Consider the following 26,660-nt stretch of genomic DNA (forward strand, 5'->3'; position numbering starts at 1 on the left):
CCCCGCCCCTTCCCCGCGGAGCGCGGGCCCGGCCTCCCCCGGCAGGGGCGGGCACGGGGAGGAGCGCGCCGGGCCGGGCCGGGCCGGGCCGGGCGGCGCCGGAGGGCCGGGGGAGCTGCTGCACCTGATACACCGGGGCGGGAGCGCGGCGGAGGAGGGCGGGAGGGAGCGGCGCTACCGCCGCCTGCGAACGCCTCTCGCCGCCGTTAGACAGCGCTGGTCTCGCCGCTTCTCCCTCCACCCGCCCCTTCTGCGCGGAGCTGGGCTCTCGCTCCTGTTCCCCTCGGGGCCGGCGGCAGCGCGTCCTTCTCCTCGTCTCCCCTGGGCCCCATGGCTTCGGCCGGCAGCGGCATGGAGGAGGTGCGCGTCTCGGTGCTGACCCCGCTGAAGCTCGTGGGGCTGGTGTGCATCTTTCTGGCGCTGTGCCTGGACCTGGGAGCCGTGCTGAGCCCCGCCTGGGTGACGGCGGACCACCAGTACTACCTGTCCCTCTGGGAGTCCTGCCGCAAGCCCGGCAACTTGGACAGCTGGCTCTGCGAGTCGACGCTGCACAGCGGTGAGATTCGGCTGCCCCCGGCCCCGCTCCGCTTCCCTCCGCCGCCGGCCCTTGCTGCCTTTCACCCCTCCTCGTCCGCCTCCCGCTCCCTTGGCCGCTCCCCGGGCACTGAGAATTCCTTCCCCTCGCCGTGCCCTGGCTGACCCACCAGCATCCCCCGAGCCGCCTCTCCTTCACTTTCACTCTTGTCTCCTTCGGGACTGTATCCCAGTCCTTTCCCGGGGCCAGCCCCCACCCCGGACCGGAGCAGTGCCCGGGGCCGTGCCCCGCTGTCCCCGCTGGTTCCCCGCCTCGCCCCCTGCCGCTCCAGATCTCTGCCCGCGCCGGCCGCCGCTGCCGCCGGGAAGAGTCCCCGGCACCTTTGTCCACCCGTCCTCTGCACCCTTTCCCTACCCGAGCCTCTTCACCTGTCCCCATCCTCCTCCTCCCCGTCCTCCCTCCAGCCTCCCCGGCACCGACTCCGCATCTCGCCGGCGGTCGGGCTGGGGCGGAGGCGGCGGCGCTCCCAGCGAGCGGCGTGTGCGGGAGGGGCAGCTCCGAGCGCCCGTGCTCGGATCGTGCCCGGCGTGCGGGAGATGGGAGGCTTCAGTCAGCGGAAGGGGTGATTGGCTCCGTATCTGCCGTGGTATTCGTACAAAAGATCCCGAGTTTGAACTAGTTTTGATTATTTTTTCCGTGTGGTGGCTTCCCTGTACAGTGAGAAACTGTTTGGGATCGAGTATCTTATAAATCCCCTCCGCCCTATCTGAGAAGTCTCTGGTCTTGGAAAGTTGGGGCTTCCTAAACCAAAACCGGTTGTTACTTTGTCCAGAGTGGGGACGCCTGGGCTCGGACTCTCTCCATCACGCCGGGTGTGCCTGTGTGTGTCTTTCTCTAGCACGTACTGATATTCCTGTCGTCTTTCACGCTCCTTTGCCTTCATGCCACACTACCCGTTGTGATTTCTTGATGCTCATTCGTTCTTCACCTTTTTAAGTCTTTGATCACAGATTGTTATTTTTTTAACGTCATTTCACTGTTGCTTGGAGTACTTCAAAAACGGGTTGTGAATGATAAAAACAAGCTGCCTGTTGAATATTTTTCAGTAAATTCTTTTGTAGTACGGTAATTGTTTTGGTTTTCATGGGTGGTTTTATTTACTTTATGCGTGATAGCAACTTCTGGAGCCCCAACAGAAACACTGACAAATGCAGCCAGCCTCCCCCCACATCGTTTTCATCCCCATTCCTGTCCACACACACTTGCATTGATAAATCATCTGTTTGGATTGCTGTGCTCTTTGGTTGGGTAAATCATGTAGGGACAAGATGTGTGTTTTGGGAGGTAAAGCAAAGGACTGACTATATTCTCGGTGTGTTTTGTTTTCCTCTATTCTCTGAAGTCTTTGTATAGGTTCTGGGAATTAACTGATCTCTTTTCGCGTTAGAATTACACAGGTTCCTTTGCTGCTCTGCTTATTTTTTTTCTGTTGTGTGCAGTAATGTTTGAGGGTTTAAATATTGTTTGGGATTTTGTTTTAAATAACATAAAATGAGTTGTAAAGAAATATCGGTTTCAGTCAGTTACCAGGGTATCTACACAAAGTTTGGAGTGCTTTCTTTTCCTTCCCTGGTATAAATGGAAATTTATGTAGGAATGTCAGCTTCTATGTGTCTCCTTAGCAACATGAATCCTTTGCCCCTTCTCCCTGTCTCCTGAAATAGTATCCCCTTGATTACAGAAAGACTTTTCAGATGGCTTGAATGAGAACCTGCTTCAAATCCCCCCCACCTCCACACACTTTACTGGGCTCCCCCCTTGATCCATCTCCCTGTCACGCATGCGTGTGTACACATACATACACACAAAAGTGGGACGGGAAGAGAAGCAGGACAGCTTATGGAGCAGCATAAAAGGACACTAATCTCTCTTGTTCCTCTCTTGGTCACCTGTCTGTCTCTGGGGAGGTGGAAGATGAATGGGTGAGGATGGATAGGAATGAGATGTAGTTTTTGTGGGATGCTGTGTGTTGAAAATCTGATCTGTCCTCTGGTGGTGCCTTCTACTATCATGTGCCCAAATTCCTGCCTATCCAGTTTTATTCAAGTTCTTTGAATGTGCTTTACCCATTTTCCTCACATACTTTCCAGTCTACTGGAGCCAGGTTTCACAAGCTACTGTGGAAGAAGTGAGTGATTGTTTTACTTGAGGTGACTGGAATAAACCCTTCAGTTTCCTCATGTTCAGCACAGAGTACTGCATTCTGACCAGACCTGAAATATGAGAAATTGTACTGTTTTCCTCTTGCCTTCTGCTAGTGTGTTACAATGCCATTAAAGCCAATAGGAGGGCTTCCACTAAGTTCGCCAAGTTGGATTGGGCTCATATTTGAGACCATTTTGTGTGCTGGTGTTAATATTTTAAGTGCACTTTCCTCCTACATTGTGAATCCAGCAAACGGTATTTTGGAGATAGTGGAGAGCTCCCACAGGGAAAGCTCTTTTAGCTTGATACCAGTGCAGGCAGCTTTGCAGCTAGCTGTGAAAAGCAGCAGTACACACAGGAAAAAAGGCATCTTCACCCATGGTTTTAAGAGATTTACTTCATCATCCCTTGAAGGAGAGCACCTCAAGTGGCATCATCAAGGGCAAGCTCATGCTAGAAGCTGTTAAAGCACATTCGAGGTTTAATTAAAAACTTTTGTTGTAATTAGATGTAGGACCCCTGACTGCTGTCAGAAGGTCAGCTTGGTAGTGGAGAGGAGAAGGAAATGCACAGAGCTTGATTGCATTGGTTGTTGTAGCAGCGAATAATCTCGTTTTTCCTGGAGCATTGCTAGTGCTTGGAGCATGTGTTCACATTCATTCTTTCACTGTTCCAATGGCTTTTTTGTAACTTGCAAGCTCACATACGACTTTTAAAGTTGTGTAAATACTTCACAATATTGATGGTTCAAGTATGTAAAATAGTCAAATTAATTTTTTGACATATGAAAATTATTCAATATCTCATCTTAATTTGCTTTTCTTTTTTTTCTGAGTCTTTAGGGTCTATGTAAATCACACATTAGCAGCAACTTCAAGAGAGAAAAACTAACAAAGTTGCCAGTGTGGAAAGCTTCATTATAAAATCTTGAAATTCAGAAATGCAGTTGTAAAGCTCTGAATTTTTGTCAACTGTCTGGGCATATAACTATTTTCTGTGATCAGAGCTTACCTTGGCTAATGCATGAGTTGTCTTTAGACCAACTGTATTTTAAACTCCTGTGTCTTTAAACAATTTTTTTTATGCCTTATTTGAAATGCATTATATTTAGTTTGCGATGGTTTATTTATCAAGAGTTACATATGAATATTTATTCCTGTCACAGCATTAAAATTAAATGCATCCTGTGTAAACTGCCTGGTGTATCTATACCTGCACAGGTACTTGTCTTCATCCTGCAGATTAATAACAGTAAATTTGAATTTGTGCAATAAACTGCAGCCATTATAGCTCTTTAAATCAAAGATACACAAATGTGGTGTGGAAGAAATAAAGGGCTCCATAGAATCTGACCTGCAGGTAAACATTGTCTATTTTGACTTCAATACATTTATAAGCTGTTCATAGAAAACAATGGCTTATTTGCAGCCTTTCAGTTTATTGTGAAAACAGCATATATAAAAATATATTTGAGTGGTTTTGATTAACTGTATTCATTCTGGTGAATGCGGCGGTGGTATCTGGCTTTGTTACTTTACAACCTGTGGATTTCTTTATGCAACATTCAGTTTTCTTCAAGAATATTATGCTCTTTTAGAACTGTCCATGAATGTTTGAAAGACAAAACACTGTCAGGGAAATACATGCAACAGGGTCTCTGAATGTCTATTCAACTTTGTGATGAGCAAACAATGAAGGTAAGCTTGGCTTATAGCATAGTGCAGTAAACAACTTGAGTCTAGTTCTATGCTTGTAATTTTGTTCTAATTTGTTCTTAAAATAAAAACAGCGTCTCAGACTGTTCATTCGGTAGCACTTCAAGGGGCTTAACCTTAATTACACAGTAAATGCAGATATCTGAATTGGCATGCCAGAATAGTCTTGGATGGTATCTCCTTGTTCAGAATCTAAGGAGCTGTTCCAAGGGGAAATTGCTAGCTGAAAAGCAGCTTCCTCATTAGAAGATCTGGATCATTGCTCAGATTTGATGTTGACATGTATTTGTAAAAAGCTCAGCAAGGCTGGTAGTTTGCTACAAAATAACAGAAGAGGAGCTAATGTAATTTTACTAACCTGAAAAAAGTGGCTCATACAGTGTAAGGAGGAATTAATAAAACATTCCATCTGGTTTTGAAAACTCGTCTGTCATTTTGTGTATTAACTCTAATAATCATCCCAGCACTTTTTCTGAAGGTGGATGTAAAATCAAAAGCCATACTACTTCAAACTCAGCATCTAAGACTGAACAGGCTGATCTAACTTTGAAGTTGAGTCTGGCTTGAAGGTTGGCCCCACTTTCCATGGAGAGGTGAACTAGGTGTCTTCCAGAGGTCCTTCCCAACCTAAATTATTCTGTGAATCTGTGATGACTGATACTCTGTTTATGCCTTATGTCTATCTGGCTTCTTCAAACTGCGTAGAATGCCTTGAATTGGCTTAACTACCCCTCACAGCAGCCCTGATAGAATATTTTAAGGTGTGCTCCTTCTCTTACAAATGGATCAGTTATTTCAGCCTCAGACTTCCCAAGGCCATGGGAGCAGCCGATCCTGTTCAGCAGTCTGGACCTTTCAGTATGGTGGATGCTACCATTGCAGCCACCCTTCTCCAGCCAGTAAGAGACATGGTTAGAGCACATTTGTGATGTTTGTGTGAGTTCATCTGATCAGGTCAAGAGTACCATACACGTTATGGGTGATAATACTCTTAAAAAAAAAAAAAAAGAGAAAGAGGCTTGTAGCTATAGTGGGTTATTGCTACTGCTGTTGTCCATTGCAATTTTAAAATCATTAATGTATCCTGTTGCTTTAAGTTTTGTTTATTAAATATGAGGTTCCTGGAGTTAGGGATAATACAAGTAGTTTTAATATTTAATGAGATTTTTCTATTTAGAATTGCACAGAGAGTGGTCTTGCCTCTGCTACTGGTTTGTGGCCCAAGATGGCCGCATAAGATTCAGGGTAACAGGAGGAGTGGTAAAGTCCATCCAGTGTATTGCATTATGTGTTCGACTTGTTCCTCTTAAAGCCATTGTTCAGATGGGAAGTACTCCTCAAACTCTTTTAAATGCTAATTGTTTTTCTCAAGGAAAAATGGAATGAGTTTGGAAAATTGCAGAAGATTGCCAGTTTGCTGGAAGAACATTGACAACCGTGGGAAAATAGTTACATTCTGGTTCCAGTGCAAAGCACAGTACTTCAGATTGCTAAGGAGTAGTAGCTTATATAGAGGAGGTCAGAAATAGTGAGCTTTTTGTGAAAAGCTTGTATAACACATCTCCCACACTTCTCTCCTAATGGCAAAGTTCTAAGAGTTCCAGGTTTTTGTGAAGTTCTCTAAGTTGTGGGTGTATGCAGTTGTTTGAGGGGTTTTATTATTTGTATTGAATGAATGAATATCCAATAATTAAAATGACATAGTAGCAAGCTAATCTCAGAAGAGTGCTGTGTATCCAATAGAGGAAATGCCTGAGTACATGCTGTACTACTCTGTGAATGAATTATAGATTACATGATTTTCTGTAATGCTGTGCTTGTCCTGAAGTCCTCTGTTGGTGAAAGCGATGTGCAATGCATGTTGCTGTTAAATGGCAAAATAAAGATCTATGTAATGGCACCACTTAATTCTTTATTTGAAGTTGTGCTGTGTTTAAAGAACTTTGTGATTTTAGAAATAAAGGCGGGCCACAGAGCAGACGTACAACATGCTCTACCCCAGCCCACGTCTCTATGAAGTATATATATTTCATATAAATAAGGAATGCAAGCTTTATTCCTCAGGAGAGATGTGTGTCCGTGGGCAGACGAGCAAGAACCTGCTACATTGCAAGTTGCTCATGCATCTGCAACCCCCCAGACCATTTTGTTGTCTTGCTGTCTCTTTTACACAGCAGTAGAGTTGCTTACCATACTTTTATATATATAACCCAAGTGTCCCCTGCACTCCCAGTGGCATCTTTGGGTGGAAGGTGAGGGGCACTGCTTTCCATGGAGAGGTGAGCAGTCTGTATAGTGGCTGCCTAGTTATTCCCCCAGACAATCAAGCACATCCTTTCCAGGCTGAGGAGGGTAGGTGGCAGAGCACCTACTGCCTGGAGCATGCTGCCAGTGGGCTGTTATCTTGTCTGGAATAGAGTCAACATCTTTCTCTCTCATCCAGTTTTCTTGCTCCTGGAAAAGAAGAAAGCCATAGGAAGAGCCCAAGTGAGAGGGTTGCAGCTCTGTAGGTGGCTGCTAAGGCCTTTTTCCTTCAAAGGTGAGAGAGCCCTGAGTCTGGGCTGCCATGCAGTAATGGTCAGCATCCTTATGCAGCAAGGGAAAGGTGCATAAACAGCAACAGTGTTGGAAGGCGCCAGTTAGGGTAGAGGCTGTCTGAAGCAAGACTCAGATTTGGATTCCCGTGCACAAATTTATTCAAGGACCTCATAAATCTTTTTGCAGCTTGGATCTAGCAGACAGAAGAGGAGAGCAGTTGCAACCTACCCTAGCAGTCAAGAAATCCCACTGGGAAAAGGGAGCAGAGGTTTGAGGTTAGAGTCTGGAGCCAGAGCTGGGAAGCAAAGACCTTGCAGCTTCTGAGAAGCTCTCTAGCCCCTGGTGTATGGCAGCTAAGGAGGCATCTGCCTTTCCTCCTTCAGTGGTTGGCTGCCATCGTTATCCATTGGCATTCTGCACCTCTGTAAGACACAGGGTCTGCACCAGAAAGCTGTTTTTTTGGACGTCTCTCTGCTTGTTCTCTTTTTCTTTGACTGATTCTAAGTGAACTCTCCACTCAGCATCAGGAACACTAAATCATCCTACAAGCCTCTTGTACAGTAAATGCAAAATGACTGACGCCTTATGTGGAGCCTCTGAATTATCCTTAGGAGGCACTTAGGGATTTTGGCACCCAGCATAAAATGCTTAAATTTCTCTTTGGGTGTTGTCACTGTCCTGGTAAATTAGAGCTATGGGAAAGTCTTCCTGTTAATCCCACGGGTGTTGTGCAGTACTTGGGTTATTGAGGGCTTTGTCCTGCTGCTGTGTGTGGATGAAGACAGATTTCTTAGGGAACATGTCAGGTCCACAAACAACTTCTTTTTAACGTATCTGTGACTTCACATAGCTGTTTCATGTGTTTCAATTTATGGCTTTTAGAAGGAAGCCTCGGTGTAAAGTGAGTTCTCTCTTAAGGAAATTATACTTTCAGCCAGAGCTGGCTGGTTCCTGTAGCTCTGGTAATGCTTTTTAAGTGTCTGAGTGACTTGAGTAGCCACATGCACAAGTAATTTTCATACTTCAGAAAAATCTTATTCTCAATCCATAAAATAAAAAGGAAATATAAAAGCCAGAGTATGTGCAGCAGCCAGCACTAGTAAACATACTATACTAATCAACAAGCAGAAAATGCATATTTATTGTCATTTTTGTACAAGGCTCCACTGTGAAAAGCTGTGGCTAGAGCAATTTTTGGAGGTTTGGTATGGATCTTGCCAGACAGCACTTCTGTCTGCAGTGTGCAGAAGTGTCCATTGAGGGATCCCAAGGACTGTACTTGCAGGCTGGCTGTACAGGAGCAGAGTGTGGACCCAGTAACTTACAGGCATGGGGCTTCCCAGCTTTAGCCAATATCCCCATCAGCCAGGACAGAATTCTTCTGAGCAGCTCTTTGAAGGCCATCATTTTGGCTCAGGTTGAGGCTCCAAAGATGACCTCTGTGGAGTAATTTGATGTGAGAACTTAATGGCCCCTGCTGTATCTCAGCTTTTCCTCAGAATTCAGTGGACCTTCGGCTTCCACAGATGCCTCTGCTCATGATCCTGCTGAAGAAAGAAGAAATCATACTGACCATGCAACCAAAGCACTTTTAGGAAATAGAGTTTGCCTTATGTTTTTATATATACATTATACTTTAACTTTTGTTGGCTATTTGATATCTAAGTTTGAATATGAAGCAATTAGGAATATCTCTAGCTATCCTATTTATTTAAGATGATTGTTATGATACTTAATGGGTTTTATTTAATTTCTTATGTGTGGGTGCCTCAAGTTCTTCTGCTTCACATGTTCTTTCAAAATCATTATTCTTGATTTTAAATACTGTATTGCAATTTCTTAGAGTGTTTATTGTCTGAGGGCAGGTACTCAATAAGTGGAAGCTTTGCAATGAATCAGAAAGACTTAGCCAAGTGTTGTGTTTTTGTTTCTTACCAAGATTTTGTTTCATACTAGAAGGTCAGTCATAATGGCAATCTTCATTATGTAACAGCTGCATGCATTTTGGTACTTCAGCCTTTATGAGGAGAGGACTTGGTGGAGAGCCATTGTATGGAAGAAGGGAAAATTTGATTGTTTCTTAAGAAATTAATTCAGTTCACATGCACTGTCTGAAAGAGCCCTATACACAAATGCTTCACATATTCCACGGTATGTTTCTATGTCCACCACTTCTTCTTTTACATGGTAGAATACCTTGTCAAAAAAAAAAAAAACCTAATTTTGAGGTACCTGGCTGAACACATGACATCTACTCCAGCCTTTTGCATTGATCTTTCTTGTGTTCAAAAAAGGACCTAGTTATTAAAATACACATTTCAGAACTTTGATGTGTTTTATTCTTCTTTTATGGCTTTCCCTGATTTTACCCTAGTAGTGAAGTATTATTTCATCCAAGAAATTGGGCAAATGGAGCTGCTCTTAATTAAAAATTACTATACAGCTTAAAGCCTTGGGTCATTTCTTTCAGGGAAAGAAGGGAGGAGGGTTAGAAATGTCAATGTACGGTTGACACTGTGCCTCTGGATCACTAAGAAGCAGGCAGAATTTCCAAATAGCATGGAGACCAAACTGTCCTCCAGAAAGGTGCTGACTGTTGTATGAGGAAGTAAGTGAAAAGAAGCAGCAGCATCATGATTTGGGGGCTTTTTTTTTTTTTTTTTAAAAACTAAAGATGCTAATTTTAATAAATTCTTCACCAAGTATGTATTGGAAATATGTGTTAAGTGCCTGGGTTCATATTTATATATATTTCCAAATACTGAAACCCACATCCACAAACTAATGGGCAGATTGTTATGGTTAAAAATATGCAAACACTATAATCGCTGTCAGAACTGCAGTATATATTTCTCATGGTTATAGACATTGGGATGCTTCTTGGGGATTTTCAGACCTAAAAATAGGATGCGTTAAGTGAGGCTTTTCTTAAGAGATCTCTCGAGTTACTTAACAATTGTCAAAAATGTCTTAATTCTAGTTTGGATGGGATAGGTATTAGTGTAATTCTTAATGTATTGCAAAAAGGGTGGAACACTGAAAAAATCTAATGTTATCTAAACCAACAAAGCAGTCTTATTTGGGCATGACATGAGGTCACAGTGCTTTTTAAAGTCTAAAAGTTTATTAACATTTGTGTGAGTTTAACTAGCTTTTTTACTAGTTCCTAGTATTTTTCTTAGGTAATGGATGTGTAGTTTAAAAAACTGTAGTGGTGTACAGTGAAAAAGACTGATGTGCACTCTTAAAGTGTAACCAAATTGTGGTTTGAATGCAGGAAAGTAACAGTTATCATCTATAAGGTCCCATTATACTTGTGGTTTTGCATATTTCTATCTCTGTGAGAACAAGCAGTCTCAGTGAACTGCTGAGGCTCCTGAACTTACAGTTCTTATTAGTAACTTATGCAAGATTGGTGCATGCCTAGAAGAGGTACAAGCATATTCTGGATACTCTAAAGTAGGTTTATGATGTTTATGTTCTGTGTACCAGTAGCACTATGTAACAGAACAATCTGCTGATCCCATTTTGGTGCTGTGTGTTGTATATCACTCTTGGGTAGTCTGAGGAAAACTACAGATCTTTGTTACAGAAAAACTGTGTTCACTCTATGTGTTTATATTGTAGCTATCTGTTTTACAGGCTGTTTGAACTTCAGAGGTAGGGGTTCTGTTTTCTTTGGATCTTCCTTTTATTTTTCGTAAAGTCCAGTGGCATGGAAAAAAAAAAAATTCTGTTAAGTTGAAGACCCATGCAGAAGATTTTGCTTTCTTAATCCAGCATAAGCTTTATTTTGTCACCAGAGCAAATGGCTTTCAGAATTGAAAGTTAAGATTTTTCCAAGATGACAAGGAGATTTAAACATGTAGTTACTATGGTAGCCAGTATAGGAAAGTTTAGTCCTGTATTCTTTGTGCAGTTACATCTGACCTTCATGATGTTCTTCAACCAAAGTCCCACTTGAGCTGCAGCTCAAGGCAAGGGCTTGTAGCATTGTATGCTGCTGTGAAAGGGGCTAAAATAAACAGGCAATTCCAGACATTGTGGCCCAGAGCATAACATTCACTACCTGGTTCCCAGCTGGTAGTGAGGAACAGTAAGAGCCTTGGTTTTGTCCTGCTGTCAGCATCACTGAGTAGGTTGTCTTACTCAAGAAATTAATTTTGTTTATCTAAGTCAGTTCTTTTTTAGTTGGGAGTGTGGGTGTCTCCCAACACTCATTTGTCCTTTTACCTCCCACATCAGTACTATAGTAAGGTAGTTTGTTTATTTTTTAACCTTTCTAAAATCTGTATATGTATATTTGTCCTGGAAGTTAAACTATATTCTAACCCCACACTTATATCATCTTTGCCTAATTTATTATCAGTTGTTTGGTTGTTTTCCAGTGTGGTTTTAGAAAGCAATGGGATACTCAACTTATTTTCCTTTTAGCTGCTACTCCAGTGTTGTATGCCTTCCTTTGCATTAGACTTTGGCATCTGATCAATGCGAAGACAACATTTAGTATTTTATTATTTGTAGTGACTTTCAAGAAATTTTAGTTTCTGAGTTTTCCCATCTGACCCTTTGATTTATTTCATCAATTTTGTGTGGCTTTTAACTTTGGTGTGATATGGATTTATGTGGCTGGTCTTTGTACCTGTGCAATTTTCTAGTGCAAGGATTCCTTTCATATTGTTCCAAAGTGGTCCATTCTGTTTATTTATTTCTGTATTTTATATCTGTAATGCACTGTGATATTGGAAGAATCCTTTCTAAATCATCAGTACACTAACCGCTTGGTGTTTCTGAAGGCTCATGTTAAAATTAAAAACCACTCTCCAAAACATCTCCATCCAATACTGAAATCATATTTCTGTCCCAATAATGATAGCATAACAGCGGGACACACAGCAAACTGACATTTGCTTGCATGCTGATGATAGAATGAAAGATTGTTCCCAGCCTTGGGGTTTAGTCCAGTAAGAAAACAAGGAGTAAAATAGCTTGGAAGGTTGAGTACTTAGTAATTAAACGATTACTAAAGAACATGCGTGGATTTCTGAAAAGAGTGAAAATAAGTGAGTGTATTTGCGCAAACACACCTTTAAAATCACTTTCTTTTCAAGCAGTGCTTTTATAGCTTTTCTATTCACTTTCTTTTAATCTCCTTCATCCTTTTTCATATAATATGTGAAGGCTTTTTGGTGATAATAGCTGCCAGCATTCCATTCCCAAACTCCACAGCTGCACTGTCTGTATCTTCAGCAGATTAGATTCCTCTTGAAACTGGATCCATTGTTTATTTAAAACAGTCCTTTTTACTCATTTCCAAAAGAGGATGTTCATTTTGTTGTTGTTGTTATTTTTGTAACCCTAAGATATTTATTTTGGAAATTTATTTTGGAAATACCCTTACTTTCTTTGAACTGTGTAATGCATTTGGACATTGTATTCTGAGTATCACATGACTGCTAGTATTTTCAAAGTAATGAGATGCAAAGGATCCATAGGTCCTTTTCCCATGAGCTGAATTTATATCATCTTCCTTGAACTAGTAGTGATAAGCAGTAAATAGTGATCTGATTCTTTTTCTTGATGCCTGCTACTGGAGAGAGAAAAGGTCTTAGATATTCTTTTGGGAAAAGAGACAGCCCAAAGCCTGTGCCTTTCCAAAATCCCACAGAAGCTCTTATGTTAGATCTTGGATGTTGTATACACACATCATGGCCATCAGTTTACAAATGGATTTTGATTTATGTGACTTAAGACTGCAAATATGTTGTTTATAACTGCATCCATTATATATGAGAATAACTAGAAAATACGCTGGGCCAAGTGCAGAGGTTGCTTTTGGGGGAGGAAAAACTGACACTTGAGGATAACTGACATTTTAAAATGGGCTTGAGATTTGACTGGGTCTGCAGCTAATGATTGTTACTGCCTTTAGAAAGTCTTGATTCCCATCTATCTTTCAGTGCTGAATATATATATATATATATATTTATACATTTTGATTCCTTTGAGCATCTCCTCAGTTTTGTTACCATACTGTGTGGCCTTGGTACTTCCCAAGGGACAGGTGTGTATGATGAGGCTGCATGCATTTCCCTTGCTGTGTCATCGTAATCAGTTCGAGCAGAGGTTTGACTTTCACTCTTTTGTGAGAAAGTTACAGGAGACTGAGGGTCAGTTAACACACCACCAGCTAATCCCGAGCCAGCCTCAATTTCTCATTCTAAATTGGATAAAAACCAGGGGACCAAATTACTCAGTTTTACTTCAGACAAAATCCCAACGAGGCCAACTAAGGCTTGAGTAAGCGTGGGAGGTTGTGGCACTTTGCTTCTGAATTACATCTGTTTTATAAAGGTGATTCACTATTTAGGGGAAAAGAAATTCAAGGCACAGCTGTTTATTTACCTGAGCCTTGATGCAGCTTCTGTGTTCCTCATATTGTGCTGTTTCTGTCAGGCCTGTGGGCTTGTTTTACTGAAATTGTATTATTATTTTTTTCCCCCTCTTTGTTTTTTTTTCCCCCTAGACTGGCAGATAGCTACTCTGGCTCTGCTGCTGGGTGGTGCTGCCATTATTCTCATAGCTTTCCTGGTTGGGCTGATCTCCATCTGCGTGGGATCTCGGAGGAGGTTCTACAGACCAGTTGCAGTCATGCTCTTTGCTGCAGGTAAGCACGGGCATCATTAAAAAGATTTCAGGAGAGCAGCTGAACTTTTGTGGAGGGAGATATGTTGTAAGGTATTTGAACCTTGATAGTGTGCCCCAGCCAAACCCTCTTTAGCTATTCTTATCAGAGCCCTCAGAGTGGGACCAGGCTGGAGTTACCCTCACTGGCTTCACCTGGCCTTTCCACCTTCAGCTGCAGCACATCAGCCCCAAGAGGGTTTTTAAGCTCCAGTCTGAAGGCTTGAGGGGAGAGGTGGGACAGGCTTATATTGGCTTTTTGTTCTTTGCTGTTTTGTTTGGATTTCCTGAACTAACTTGGCTGCTGATCACTGGATGGGTTTTGTTGCTGTCATCATCTTCATGCTGCTTGCCTGGATCAGGAGCCCCACCTGTTAGAGCCCTCAGGAATTCATCTAGGACTGAAACATAAACTGGGCTAAATTGGAAAAGAATTGAGAAAGAAGCAGCTGAAAAACTAAATGCCAAGACAGCAAGGAATAGATAAAAAAGGACTGTGCTGTGCTGGATTAAAACCACTCATATTATCAGAAAAGTGTGTGTGGAGCTCATGGACAGAATAGAGAAACCAATTAAGCAATGTGAGATCTCATGCACAGCAGTTACAAAATGTATATGTACTGTATCATGTAAAGGTTGTAAGATGTATAAGTAGAGTAGCATGTATAAGTAGTGTATTATGCATAAGTAAGTAAAATGCATAAGTAATGTATTGGGTAAAAGTCGTAAAAGGTATAAGTTAAGTAAGATGTATAAGTAGTGTGATATGTGGAAGTTATAAGTTATAGAATGTATAAGTAAGTGAACTGTATAAGCTATGTATAAGTAAGCAAAGTGTATAAGTAGCGTATGATGTCAAAGTTGTGAGATGTGTGAGTGGAGTGTATTTTAAACAATAAGAAGCTTCTGTGTAATCATATTGATTCGTTGATCAGAAGGCATGAGTTCCTGCAGAGATATGCCTTGTTCTGCATGCTAGTTCAGAGGTGTTTGGTTACTTCTGTGTTAACTCTGGTGAGATTTCTCAAGATATAAGTTCTGCACAGCATTAATAATTTTTGCAGTTGCACTATTATTAGTCCATAAACAATTATTTATTTGCATTATATTTATTATTTTGTGAAGTACATGCAGCAGGGGAAGCTACAGAGGATAAATCTCAAAATATAATTTTTAATCTGTGACTTTGTGCTGCTAGATGTCCCCATTTTTTTTCTTCATGCAAAGCCATCTTTATTTTAATGTTCTCTTTTTTGCAATTTTAAAACAGGGAAATTAATACCCAGAGGTGAGCCCTGGAAGCTCTACATGTGAAAATAAATAGGATTATCTTGCAAGGTGTTTATATATGCCCCTGTGCCATAAGGAATTAATTTCCTTGTCATCTCAGTTATTAATTTAACAAGCTGTCACTGTAGTCCCTGTTTGGTTTTAAAAACATAAAAATGGAACAGTTTATATAAACTATCACAAAAGCTTAAGGGAGAGCTACGAATCTGAATTTTCTGTAAGACTGGTCCAGTGAGGTACAATTACAAAATCAAATCATCTCCTTTTATATATTCTGGTGCTTTGGGGCTTCATCAGCATGGATGTTTCAGATTCTCCTGAAACTCACCAAGCATGGTTTGCCTTCATCCTGTCACTCACATCTGCATTGGAGCCAGCAGCTTAAGCCCCTTCTGATAGCCCATAATGAAGAGGATAGCAGAACCTTCAGGATGTATTAAAAAAAGCCACTTAGGAGGATATGAGAGGATGAGAGCACAGAATTGGAGGGAGTTTGGGATGAAGCACAACTCCGGGAAGGCTCCTGCTGCCCTCTGCTGATAACGTTGCCTTGATGGAACTGAGCCCTTCAAGATGCTCTTTTATGTGCTCAAGACATATTCCTAGATTACATTCATTTGCTTTTAGGAAATTAAAGCAACCTACGATCAGAGTCCCTGAATGGAAATCATCTGGTTTTGTTCTATGTGTGGCATTGCTTGCTTGGTTAAATGAATAAAGGTACTGGTGACATTGTTTTAAAATTTAGAGTTAATTCTGAGATTATAAGGCATGCCGGGCAGTTAACTTTGAAGGAAAGGGGGTTATTGAATTTTTGTAGTGGTTTCTTATTTGGCTTTTGGCTTCATTTCTCATAATGTTGTGTGGTAACTTGGTAATTATTCAGCTGTACACGCCTCTCTTGCCATGTTGCTCATTTAGTAGTTAAGTTTGTACTAAAAAAAGAAACAGCTTTCCCCAAGAAAATATTTCCTCAAATCCTGCTGTTTGTCTTCATGTTCTCTCCTCTGCATAAAATTGCTTCCAGTCTTTACTAAAAGGGTTGATAGTGAGGGGGGTTAATGCTTACTTGAATTTAAGAGGAAATTAAATTGGTCCTTTAGCTTATGATGGTGTTCACATCTTCCCTTTGCCTCTGTGTGTGCATGTGCATTTTGAACAGCCCTAACCTGAAGCATATGAGAAGAGAGATGATGAGGCCAAGACAACCTGCCCCATTCTTCTTCATTATTTAGCAAATCTGAGAATCCTTTTAGGATTTGACACTTACATTGTTAAAAGACATTTCCTACAGATTTTATCTTTGATGTCAGCAATATGTAGAGATGAATATGGATGGCACATCTTGAAAGAATTATGGAAAAGAATCCCCCACTGAAGAGGGGAAAGTTAAGATTGTAGCAGTTTGTGCATTATGCAGCTTTCCATGGAATCAAGCCTTCATCTGTGGATTTCACAAATCTTTCAGGATAAACCCCACCCTGACCTGTGAGTGTGTTGACAAGACCAAATATTCTGTGTAACTCTGGTTAGGAGTCTATCAGCTGCTTCTGGAAAAAGGGCACAGTAGGCATTGCCCAGAGACATTTAATGATGTGTGGGTGTTGGGTAGAAAAGGTCTCTGTGTGGAAGAAAGGACAAAATGGAAAAGTTATTTCCAGATGCTTTATAGCGTCCAAACAGTTGGCTCCAGGCTATTTTTTTTCCTTCAAGTTTTGATTTATTTTTATTTTTTTTTCTCAGCTTCAGGTTTCAGTTAGCAACTCTGTAGGTGAGGGAGAAGATTGACTGACTAGGACTGGAAGAGATGAGAAAGAAGGGGACCAAAAAAACCAAAATTCGACCTAGATACTGAGAATAAGCCAGCAAGTAATGAAAATATGTGAATGTGTTTTTATAGAGCTGACAGTAAGTATTTTAATGTTGGAGGAAGAGAACACCTCAGGTAGTGGAAAAATGTGGAGCAACGGGGAGGCAGTTGGAAGAACTCTGGCGTGGAGCCACCTTTGCTCATGTGGCTCTTTGGTCTAGTGCAGGTCACCAGCTCATGTACCTGCCAGGGTGTCTTAGAGATCATGAACCAAACATGCATGAAAACTTCACCCTCAAAGTGCAAGCTCACAAACTTTTCAGTAGGGGTTTCATTGATACACTTACCAGATAACTGAGTGCTAACCAAGTCTTAATTTAGGGGCAGAAAGAGAAAGTGTGCTTGCTGAAAGTCCATAAAAGAAAAATAAGAAAAATTAAAGATGCTTGCCTTTTAGTGCTGTAACAAACGTAACAATGTTTGGAAGAGTAACCTGTTGACGTCAGCAAGCTTTTAACACATTTCACAAGATGCTTTTACATGCAAGCTAGGGAAAACAGTGGCTAAGTGAAAAAATTATTTGTAAAAGAATAATATAAAATGGTGGCAGATAATAATTGGAGAATACTTGGAGGTTGTATCTTTTAATTCTGGCAGAGCACAGTCCATCTGGATTGTGTCCTTAGTTCTGTGCTATTACCTATTTTCATAATGATGTGGAAGACGGAATGAAAATTTGCTTGTCAAATTTTACAGTGAAACTAGAAAAAATTGCAGATACATTGAAAGCCAGAATTTGATTTTGTGACGTTGATGGAATGGTCTGAAAAAGTAGGACTGACTTCAGTAGGGTGCAGTGCAGGCTGCTACAGGGCAGCAAAAAGAGTCATAATATCAAAGAAATACTGTTGGGGAAAATACTCTGTAGGTCATGTACTCCAATCTCCTCGTTGAGGCAGGATGGTCACTAACAGTGACAGCTTTGTCTGGACCAGTTTTGAAGAAATTTAAGCATGAAGATGTCACAGCCTTTCCAAGCATGTTCTCCTGGGCCCATACTACCTTCCTTATGATATTTTTTTTCTTTGTTGATGTCCATCCTGAATCTCTGAGATTAGTGTCCACTCTCATTACTGCCAGCTTGCATGGCACTACAAAGAAGAGGGATTTTTTTTTTTTTTTTCTGTCATTGTTGCAGCTACATTTTCAGGTAATCTTTGAAACACCCAGCACTTACTAATGAAGTGCTTTACTCATGTGAAATGAGTGGGTGGTAGAGAACAGAAGTACAGAACTCACTAGCCAGCACCAGCATTTTAATAATTACTTGATCAGTTAGAAAGCCACATCATAAATGGGGTTTTTTCTTCACATCAAAACTTATAGTCAAACATCTGAAGAAAGAAAAAGATGACTGAAATTATATTTCCCTAGTTTTAAAGCATTTGTTACAATTTCTGCATGTTTAATATGATGAGTACATATAATTGCTTATATTTCATGTGAATAGAATAAAACTAGTATTCCCGTTCCCATATTGCAAGCATCATAGTGGTACTCATAAAAGTGGGTCTACATTTGAAGTGAACACTCAAGTTTGAGATGAGTAGTCTTTTCTGAGCAGCATTTCAGTAGCAGACTTTTTAAGATTTCCTTTGCAGCCTGTTTTTTCTACAGGAAAAGACTTGTGCTTCTGAAGAAAGATAGTAGACACTTCCCTTAAGCAGGTCAGCATAGCATGGAGTCCCTTTAAATGCATTAGAAGCAGAGCAGTAGTTGCAGGCATTGCTTTCAACATCTTTTGGGGTCATACTGGTCATTTCTCATAACTCTGCTGACTGCTGCTTCTGGCTGACACAGCTCCCTTCCTGCTCTACAGGGAAAAACAATGACAGAAGGCAAAATTAGTGCAAAGTGATGACAGTGCTGTGTAGGGTGGCTGCTCCCACCAGCCACTTGCTGCCAGCACTTCCTTTGAGTTCTACAGTAGTGTATCTGGACCAATAGTAGGAAAAGCTGGAACCCTCACTATGGAAATGTCAAAAAAACCCTCTTGTGCGTGTTGCTGCTTTAGCAACATGTTCCTCTTCCAAGAGAATCACTTTTTTTTGGTTGTGTTTTGACAAGTCCAATCTGTAGACTGAAACTTAGCATACTTCATATGTTACACTGGTGAAGGTGGAGACTTTTTTGGTTTGCACTTGACACAGACACACGTGGAGCAGTTTCTGCATTGACTCAGCAGAGATGCTGCATCTCCAGTGCAGGAAGCCACTAAAGAAAAACTCATATATTTCCATACATTTTCAGAAATCCTTTCTGACCTTGAATAGTCTTAACGATGTGTCTGAAAGCTGAGCATATGTTGAGGTGCTTTTGGGTGTAAAGATGCTCTCATTATATAGAACTGGAATGCATCATCTTTTCATAAGTGGGTGCTTTTCCCAGTGTACCCTGCCAGAGTTTCTCCAGTGTTGTGCAGTATTTTGTGAGCTGAGAGACAAAAAATTATATTCAAATGGAATAACGTCAAGTAACACTTCAATAACTGTAGAATTAAAAAAAGTCCCGTGGATTTTGATATCCCCATCAGAAAATGCACTGTGCAAACATTATTCAGATTGTCAGTCTTAAGTAAGAGTCCAAAGACTACTCTGTAGGCTAAGGTGGGATGAACAGAAATTTCCAGTGAGTGTTTTATAGAGTTTTGTCACTGAGGTTCTGATGAACGTGGGGCATGATCTCCCTGTACCAGTCCTGTCCTCAGGACAGGTGAGCACTTGTCTACAGGGCTAATGAAAGGGGCCAGTTGGGCACAACTGAAGGGGGTGTGTGAGAGTGAAATGGCCAATGTGTGTCTGTGGATCTCAGAGACAGTGCTATAGGAAGTAATGATTTTGAAGCTCTTTAATGTCTTGGATTTGATCTATTTTATTACCTCTTTCGTTACAAAGTATTTCTGACCCACCCCCTAAATTCATAATAGTTTGCTGGTTTGGAGTTTAGTGACTGATCAAATTTTATGGATTCCTTGGTATTCTGTGTGAGAATGCCATTAATTCTGATTACAGAACACAGTAATGCATATGAAATAGGTGATTCACTGAGTCTCTACTGTCAGAGACTGAAAATAGTTCATGCCTCAAACATTGATATAAAGTTTTGCTCATTATAAAGAAGCTACAACCGAAGAAGCCTCCCTGAAGAGTGGGACTTTGAACTGAAAGTCCAACTGCTGATTAGATAAAGGAAACCTATTGTTCAGTCATCTCAGGCTGAGGGAAAGGTGTGCATCCACAAAAGGCCAAAGCCACCAGCTGCAGCTATCCCTGGCTGAGTTTGGGGTGGGGGAGAGCGTGGCTCACAGAAGCCAGGTTTACACAGACTGCCCCCAACCGAGGGGGGAGGAGGAGGTTTTGGGTGCATGGTGCAACCTCTGGTGAAAGGCAGTGAACACCCATCCTCAAATTACACAAACTGGCCCCGCTGTGGAACCCCCAACCCCACAGAGCACATCCACGGGACATTTACATGAGAGGCTTGGCCCCACAGGGCTGCACGTGGTGCAGCAGACCCGGAGTCTGCTGTGAGAGACTGCCCCAGACATGCCCACCCAGCCTGAGCATGTACACCCATGGGACTCTGTGCCTTCTGGGGGACCTTCACCACCAAGAGACCAGCTGGAGAAGATGATCGAGGCACCAGTGGGACCCATGGAGCAGTGATATTCTTTTTATTCTGTCCCTGTCACTCTTCATCCCCCCACCTATTTTCTATTCCTTTCTTTTTTCTTTTCTCTTTCTCTCATGTTTACTATATAATAAAACCCCTATTATTGTCACTGGCATATGGTCTCATTTGCACCTTAATTCGGGCAGAGGAATTTCCAAAGGACCTTAATAAAACTGGATCATAACATGTACTGATCACAAGTATATATCACCTATGACAATGAATTATTTCTAGGCTAAGTAAATTATTTGATTCTCAGCTACATTTCTTAATATGTATTGTCGCTCCTCGTTTTGACTTTTTTATAATGGCAATAGAACAAGATTTGCTGTTATGGAAGGAGTAATGACTGCAAACTAAAAGAGAAAGGAGAGACAGAAAAGAATTTGGAAAATGCTACTTTCACTGTTAATTTTGTGGACATTTGAAGGATCATCATTATATCACAGCAATAACATTTGTTCATCAACAAGGGAGTATGGAAGAGCTGCTCTGTTCTCTGTGAATGAAAGGAAGGTGATTTAAAAAGAGCAGCACTTACAAGCTAAAAGTCACCAAGAGCATTTTAAATGTGAATTTCAGTTATTTGATGTTTTCTTTGTTTTAGGGAAGCAAATTGAGACTTCTTCTGACATTTGTGCTTTTTTTGTCTTTCAGTTGTTCTCCAGGTCTGCAGCTTAGTCCTTTACCCAATCAAGTTCATCGAAACGGTCAGCTTGAAAATATACCATGAATTCAACTGGGGCTATGGCCTGGCGTGGGGTGCAACTATATTTTCGTTTGGGGGTGCCATTCTTTATTGCCTGAACCCTAAGAACTATGAAGACTATTACTAGAATCATTTAATGAAAAGGAAAATAAAAAAAAGGATTACCCCATCTTTTCTAGCTCACAGTTTTTTTAGAACACTTGTGGAGCACCAAACAGTCTGCTCTGTTGATAAAATAGCCTTTGCCTTTTGGGTGTGAACACTGTAACCAGCTTTTACGACCATTTAGAAGAACTGCAAACACTAGGATTGCTGATCTTACATAGGCAGATGCTGCAAGCTGCTGATACATAAACTTCATTTTTCCTGACAACAAGCAAAAGGATCTACGTGAGAGTGATCATTGTGAGAAAACTGATTGGAATGAGAATGCAATGCCAGCATCTGCTATTGCCTTCAGGGGAGCAGCTGGTATGGGCTCCATTTAGAAGTTTTCCTGTATCATAGAGGATTCAGATGTCTGATAAGCAGGCAATGGCATCTTGTACACTAGGCTGTGTTGGCCCCTTGTTACTTGCTCAGAAATGCTCTTAAGGAATTAGTTGCAAGTGACTGTGTTTAGGGCAATGAATGTAACTGGTTAATGACTTGTCTAATATCTGCACTCAACAGTCTGCTGCGAGAATAATAAAAAAAAAGAAAAACCCAAACAAGCCACCAACCCACACAGGATTTCATGAATTGGTAATTGACATCACCGTGCCAGCTGTAGCAGATTGTTGAAGGAAGTCCAAACCCAGAGACATGTGCTTCTGACTGTGTAGTTGGAAGTTGTCTCAGCTCTCAGTGTTTTGCTGGAGGGGTGAAGATAATGGGGAGTAGAAAAAGACCTGATCTGTCCCTGAGATGCCTAAAATGTGTGAATGAATTGTAGTTGTCCTGAGTACCCATTTAACTTCCAATCATCGTCATGAAAAGAATGCATATGGAACAAGTTCAGTTATATTTTTGAAAGGTATTAGTATAAATGAATATATATAATGCAAATATATATATGCAGAGGGAGAGAAATGCTGCATCTTAAACTTGTAATTTGAGCTGTGATGCAGTGGTTAAAATACTAACTTTGTACACATTCTTGAAGGTCTTGGATTGGTACCCCCAATTTTGGTTAGTGTTACAAAATAAACACACAATGGTTTGTCTTCTGCATATGCCCTTGTACAGACTCTGTGTTATGGGAAATGCTTAAAAGTTCACATCAATTTAAGGTCAAACTGGACAAAAATAACTTCTTGCTATTCCAAGTGTAATATAATACTTAATAAAAATTCTTCTCTAGGCTGTTGCAAATTAAAAAACTGCCATTTTTTAAAAGTCTAGTTAGGTTGTGAGTGTCCCTGATCATCAATAATATTGCTGAGACCCCATCATGTTAAAACATTAGCACTTCAGGAGGTAAGCTCTTGTTTTTAAAAGATGAGTTTCTAATGGACTGTCTAATGATGATGTACTTCTGAGTACTCCTTGCTTAGTATGTTTCCCACTTAAAACATCCAGAGACTGTACTCATGAAATGAAACCCAAGATAAAATAGGGAGAACTCTCACATGAATTAAATCCGCATCACTTTTATTTTTGTTTACAATTTGCTTATTTGGATATTTTCAATTAATTATAAGCATATTTTTATACAATTGTAATCTTTAGAAATAACTATTTTTTTTAATGGAAAAATTTAAAATATATTCTATGTGGACCTCTGCACAAGCAGATATGCTGGGGTTGCACATCCACCTCTACACAAATGGTTTTGCTGCTTCCACGTAAAAGATTCCTGAATTACTCGGTGTTAAGATGGCTCTCTTGTGTTACTGCTGGGCCACCATCTGCAGGGTGCTGAGGGTCTGCAATGAGCAGGGGACCACAGGGCTGCCTTTAGGAGGTCATTGTGCAAGTCTTGCTGGCTTGTGGAGATGGTTTCTAAAACTCTGGGATGCTCTGGAGTTCAGTCTTTATTACCGTGGCAGAATCTTCCATATCGGCAGTCTTTGCAGAAGCAGTGGTGATTAATTAGATTAGACGGAGCAAAATGCAGCTTGACATGGAAGGGATTGCATGGCAATGCCTGGAGAGCAAAAAGGATGGGAGGAAAACTTGTATCCAGTTATTTCACAGGCACCAAGAGAGCATTTGTAACTCTGCTTTATTTCCTGAGACTGACTTAAGGCGGATATTCAGTATGTAGTTAACTCAGTATCTTTCTGAACAGCTGTGTAGTTCTTTTATTTAGCAGCATGGAGAACATTGTAGTTTGGTATGGGAATTAGGTTCGTGCCAAGAAGCCCACTGTGAGAAGATGTCTGTACCTTTCTAAGAGGATGGTGTTTTGGGGCTGGCATTGCGTGGCACTTTGTGCTGAGAAGAAGGTACAATGCCGAATTATCAAATTATTTTTCTTTATGTGGAGTTTGAGCAAAAGCAACTGTCAGGCCTAAGGCAAATGCAAATGAATGGTGTGTGCTCTGCAAGTCACTGGCTGCTAATGTAAAAGGTGTTCAGGCAAAACAATGTACAAACGTGAATGCCTAAAGACAAGGTTCTTGATTCACATCTGAGTCAGAGATCTGATTTTCAGTCTCAACATCTGCTTTTCCTCTTGAAGGTAATGCAGTCTATTAGGACCCACCTCTCAGACTCCTCAGGACCTTTGTGTTTGGGCAAATAGTATGTGGATTTAGGTACCTACCTTTAGCTTAGGTTGCTACTGCAGTGTCTTTTTTTTTTTTTTCCCCCTTTACCATTGCAAATTTTGGCAAGCATTCTGTTTCTCAGAACTGAACTAAAGGTAAATGCAATTTTGTGCTGATTTTTTTTTTTAGCCACAAAAAAGATGCAAGTCTCTGTCTTGAGTGTACGCACGACAAATTAATAATTTGGTATGTTGTGCTTGTGTCATGTCATGACTGTTTCAGTTTGACTTTCTCTCACTGGCAGAATGATTCTCTCCCACAACAAATCTTTTTTTTTTTTCCTTCCAAATATATATGAATAAATATATATATAGCAAACTTGCAAGCAGGGCTAGTTATTTGTATTTTTTAAGCTTAAAGTATACCGTCCGGTGCTGACAAGTACCCAGCACCTCTTCTGGATTTCTTGCACAACTTCGTTTAGCTTTTGTAAATTTTAAAAACAAATATAGAGAGACCTATGTGTTTGAAATATAAATGATATATATGGATTAGCATGTAACTGTATATTATTAAACATGCAATGAACTGACTGGTAAGTGAAGTCTAATCTTATGGCTAGCAATGTAATTTATTCAGACTGTATTTTTGTACAGCGCAGTGCACACTAACCTATTGCCTCTGTGTCCTCTATAATGCCTAAAACTGTGCCTAGAAATTTCATTTATGTCTTTCAAGGAAAAAAAAAAAGAAAAGATGACTAAATGCTTCATGTTGTTGATAGTATTGGTTTTTCTGATGTTGTTCTTTATTTATTTTTGAGAAGTGTATGGTATGTTTATTAAATGAGTCCATCAAAATATGGTTCGTTTTAAATGGTCATTGTTAGCAGGGAAAGATGGATTTTTTTTTAATCTAAACTTTTAAGTTTGCAGTTTTAATACCATTTCTGCATTTCACAATTTTTGTAGCTTACATAAAGTTTTATGTGAAAAAGTAACTGAAATAAAAAAAAAATTGTTACACTAAGAAAATGTGCCTGTTTTGCTCTGAGTAGAAGATGTATGCAGCTCAGGTGGCATGGTTTCCTGAGAAGGAACAGGCTCCTTAGGCTAATGAATATTCCTGGTATTCAGTTATTCTATGCTAAAGGAGTCTTACCAAAATATACAGGGGGAGAGAGGGAGAGATGGAGGGGTGTCATTGGCAAGTTCCGTATCTCACCTGGCCATAAAGCAGTAGCACAGGGTGAGTTTCTGGGTGTCACAGAGCCCACACTGCCTTTATAAAGATGCAAGTATTGTAACATCAGAAAACCAAATGCTTTAAATGTAAATAACAAGACCATGTGTTGAAATGGGAATCTGTACTGAGCACCTTGTTCCAGTGGGGGAATTTATTCATTATATACGGGTTTCATTTTCACATTTCCAATAACTAATACTTTTGTCGATTTTGATTCTGAAAGCTGGGTTACTTTTCATTGTGAAAAAAAATAGATGTTAATTTTGAACCTTAAACCTGGTGTTGCAAAAACAGAAAAGCATGTTTAAAGCACTAAAGACATGGTACTGTGTTTTTTCTGCTGTTGGGTAATGTATCCACTGCATCACTGGATATCCCCCAAGTGGGTGGGCAGCAACCTGAGCCTGCCAGAGAAAGGAAGAGGAGAATGGGAGGCGAAAGTCTTTCTTGGATTCAGCAGATGAATGCTGAGTGAATACAGGCACAAGAATGGGGTGCAGAGTGGAAATCAACTCATGGAAAAGGAATTCAGAGCAGGGAGTGAGTATGATGGGGGTGGACAAGGATGGGAGGTGCCCAAAGCTTTGTTTTCTTTTGAAATGCATTGGGGGAAGATGTCCATAGGGAGCTATGAATCCACAGTCACTGGGAGTGAGGGATCAAGCCTGGGCTGATGACAGCAGGTGCTAATGCTGGACAGGAGCCAGGGACATGTTATTGTTGGTGATGGGTTCATCTTGGTGGAAGCAGCACATGCCAGGACCAAAGGAATGGTGACTTGCATGTTTCAGGAGTGGTGTCTGAGTTGGGTTCAGGTCCTCACTGCTCTGCAGATTCTGTGCCTTGCAGCCTCCTCCCTCTCCCCAATGAGAGGGGAGGTAATAATTCACCTTTCTGTCAAAGTGAGAGTATTGGGACAGGCAGCACAACCATTTTGGGTATCTGATTGTGGTTACTTTGTGGTACCGTGGATGTTATGTCACACTAAAGGGTCTGTAAAATAGGGCGGCAGGGAGAGGAGTTGTCTGTTTACCTTTTGCACTCTGGAGGGGATCTAATCCTCTACTGAAAGGAGACTGCCCTCCCCTGCAATCGATCAGGCATGGATGAGGTTTTGGAGTTCAGGGTACAATGAACAGAGGGAGCAGAAGTGTGCATTAAACAGGGAGCCCACTGGCTCAAGTCAAGGTGAGAGACACCTGAGGGAAGTAAGTGACCTTCCTGCCTGTAGAAGAAATACTCCCAGAACTAAGCCTCAAGGGTGACAGAGACACAGAAAATACCTTAGTTTCATTCCCCTGAGAGGAAGTGGACTGCAAAGCAGCTTTGGAGGCTTTTGTGAGCTCAAATCCTTAATGTATTCCCACTGAATGTGAACTTCTTGTGGTGCTTTTGCCCTTGTAGGTGCCTTTGGTCACTATGCACCTTCTGAGTATCTCTCTGCACTGTACTGTGCACCACTGATAAAATCCTGTCCTGAGGGGGGATGTGGCCCACTGTGCTG

The 26,660-nt window shown here is 41.1% G+C and overlaps 1 protein-coding gene across 1 annotated transcript; it reads left to right on the forward strand.

The window, feature by feature from the left end:
* Positions 1-63: 63 nt before the first annotated feature.
* TMEM47 (transmembrane protein 47) lies at positions 64-24,945 on the forward strand. Its single transcript, XM_042035477.1, has 3 exons — positions 64-556; positions 13,520-13,660; positions 21,167-24,945. The coding sequence occupies exons 1-3, from the start codon at positions 331-333 to the stop codon at positions 21,343-21,345; spliced, it is 546 nt and encodes a 181-aa protein (XP_041891411.1). The 5' UTR covers positions 64-330; the 3' UTR covers positions 21,346-24,945.
* Positions 24,946-26,660: the final 1,715 nt, after the last annotated feature.

Source organism: Corvus kubaryi, unplaced genomic scaffold (assembly GCF_017639235.1).
Source record: "Corvus kubaryi isolate FWS band 111438036 unplaced genomic scaffold, C.kubaryi_AGA036_p1.0 133, whole genome shotgun sequence".
Taxonomy (NCBI): domain Eukaryota; kingdom Metazoa; phylum Chordata; class Aves; order Passeriformes; family Corvidae; genus Corvus; species Corvus kubaryi.

Bases quoted from the DNA above. Each gene is read 5' to 3' on its own strand.
- TMEM47 (XM_042035477.1), top strand. From the start codon at position 331: ATGGCTTCGGCCGGCAGCGGCATGGAGGAGGTGCGCGTCTCGGTGCTG. The intron at 557-13,519 runs GTGAGATTCGGC...TTTTCCCCCTAG, and splicing joins CGAGTCGACGCTGCACAGCG to ACTGGCAGATAGCTACTCTG. The intron at 13,661-21,166 runs GTAAGCACGGGC...TTTGTCTTTCAG, and splicing joins AGTCATGCTCTTTGCTGCAG to TTGTTCTCCAGGTCTGCAGC.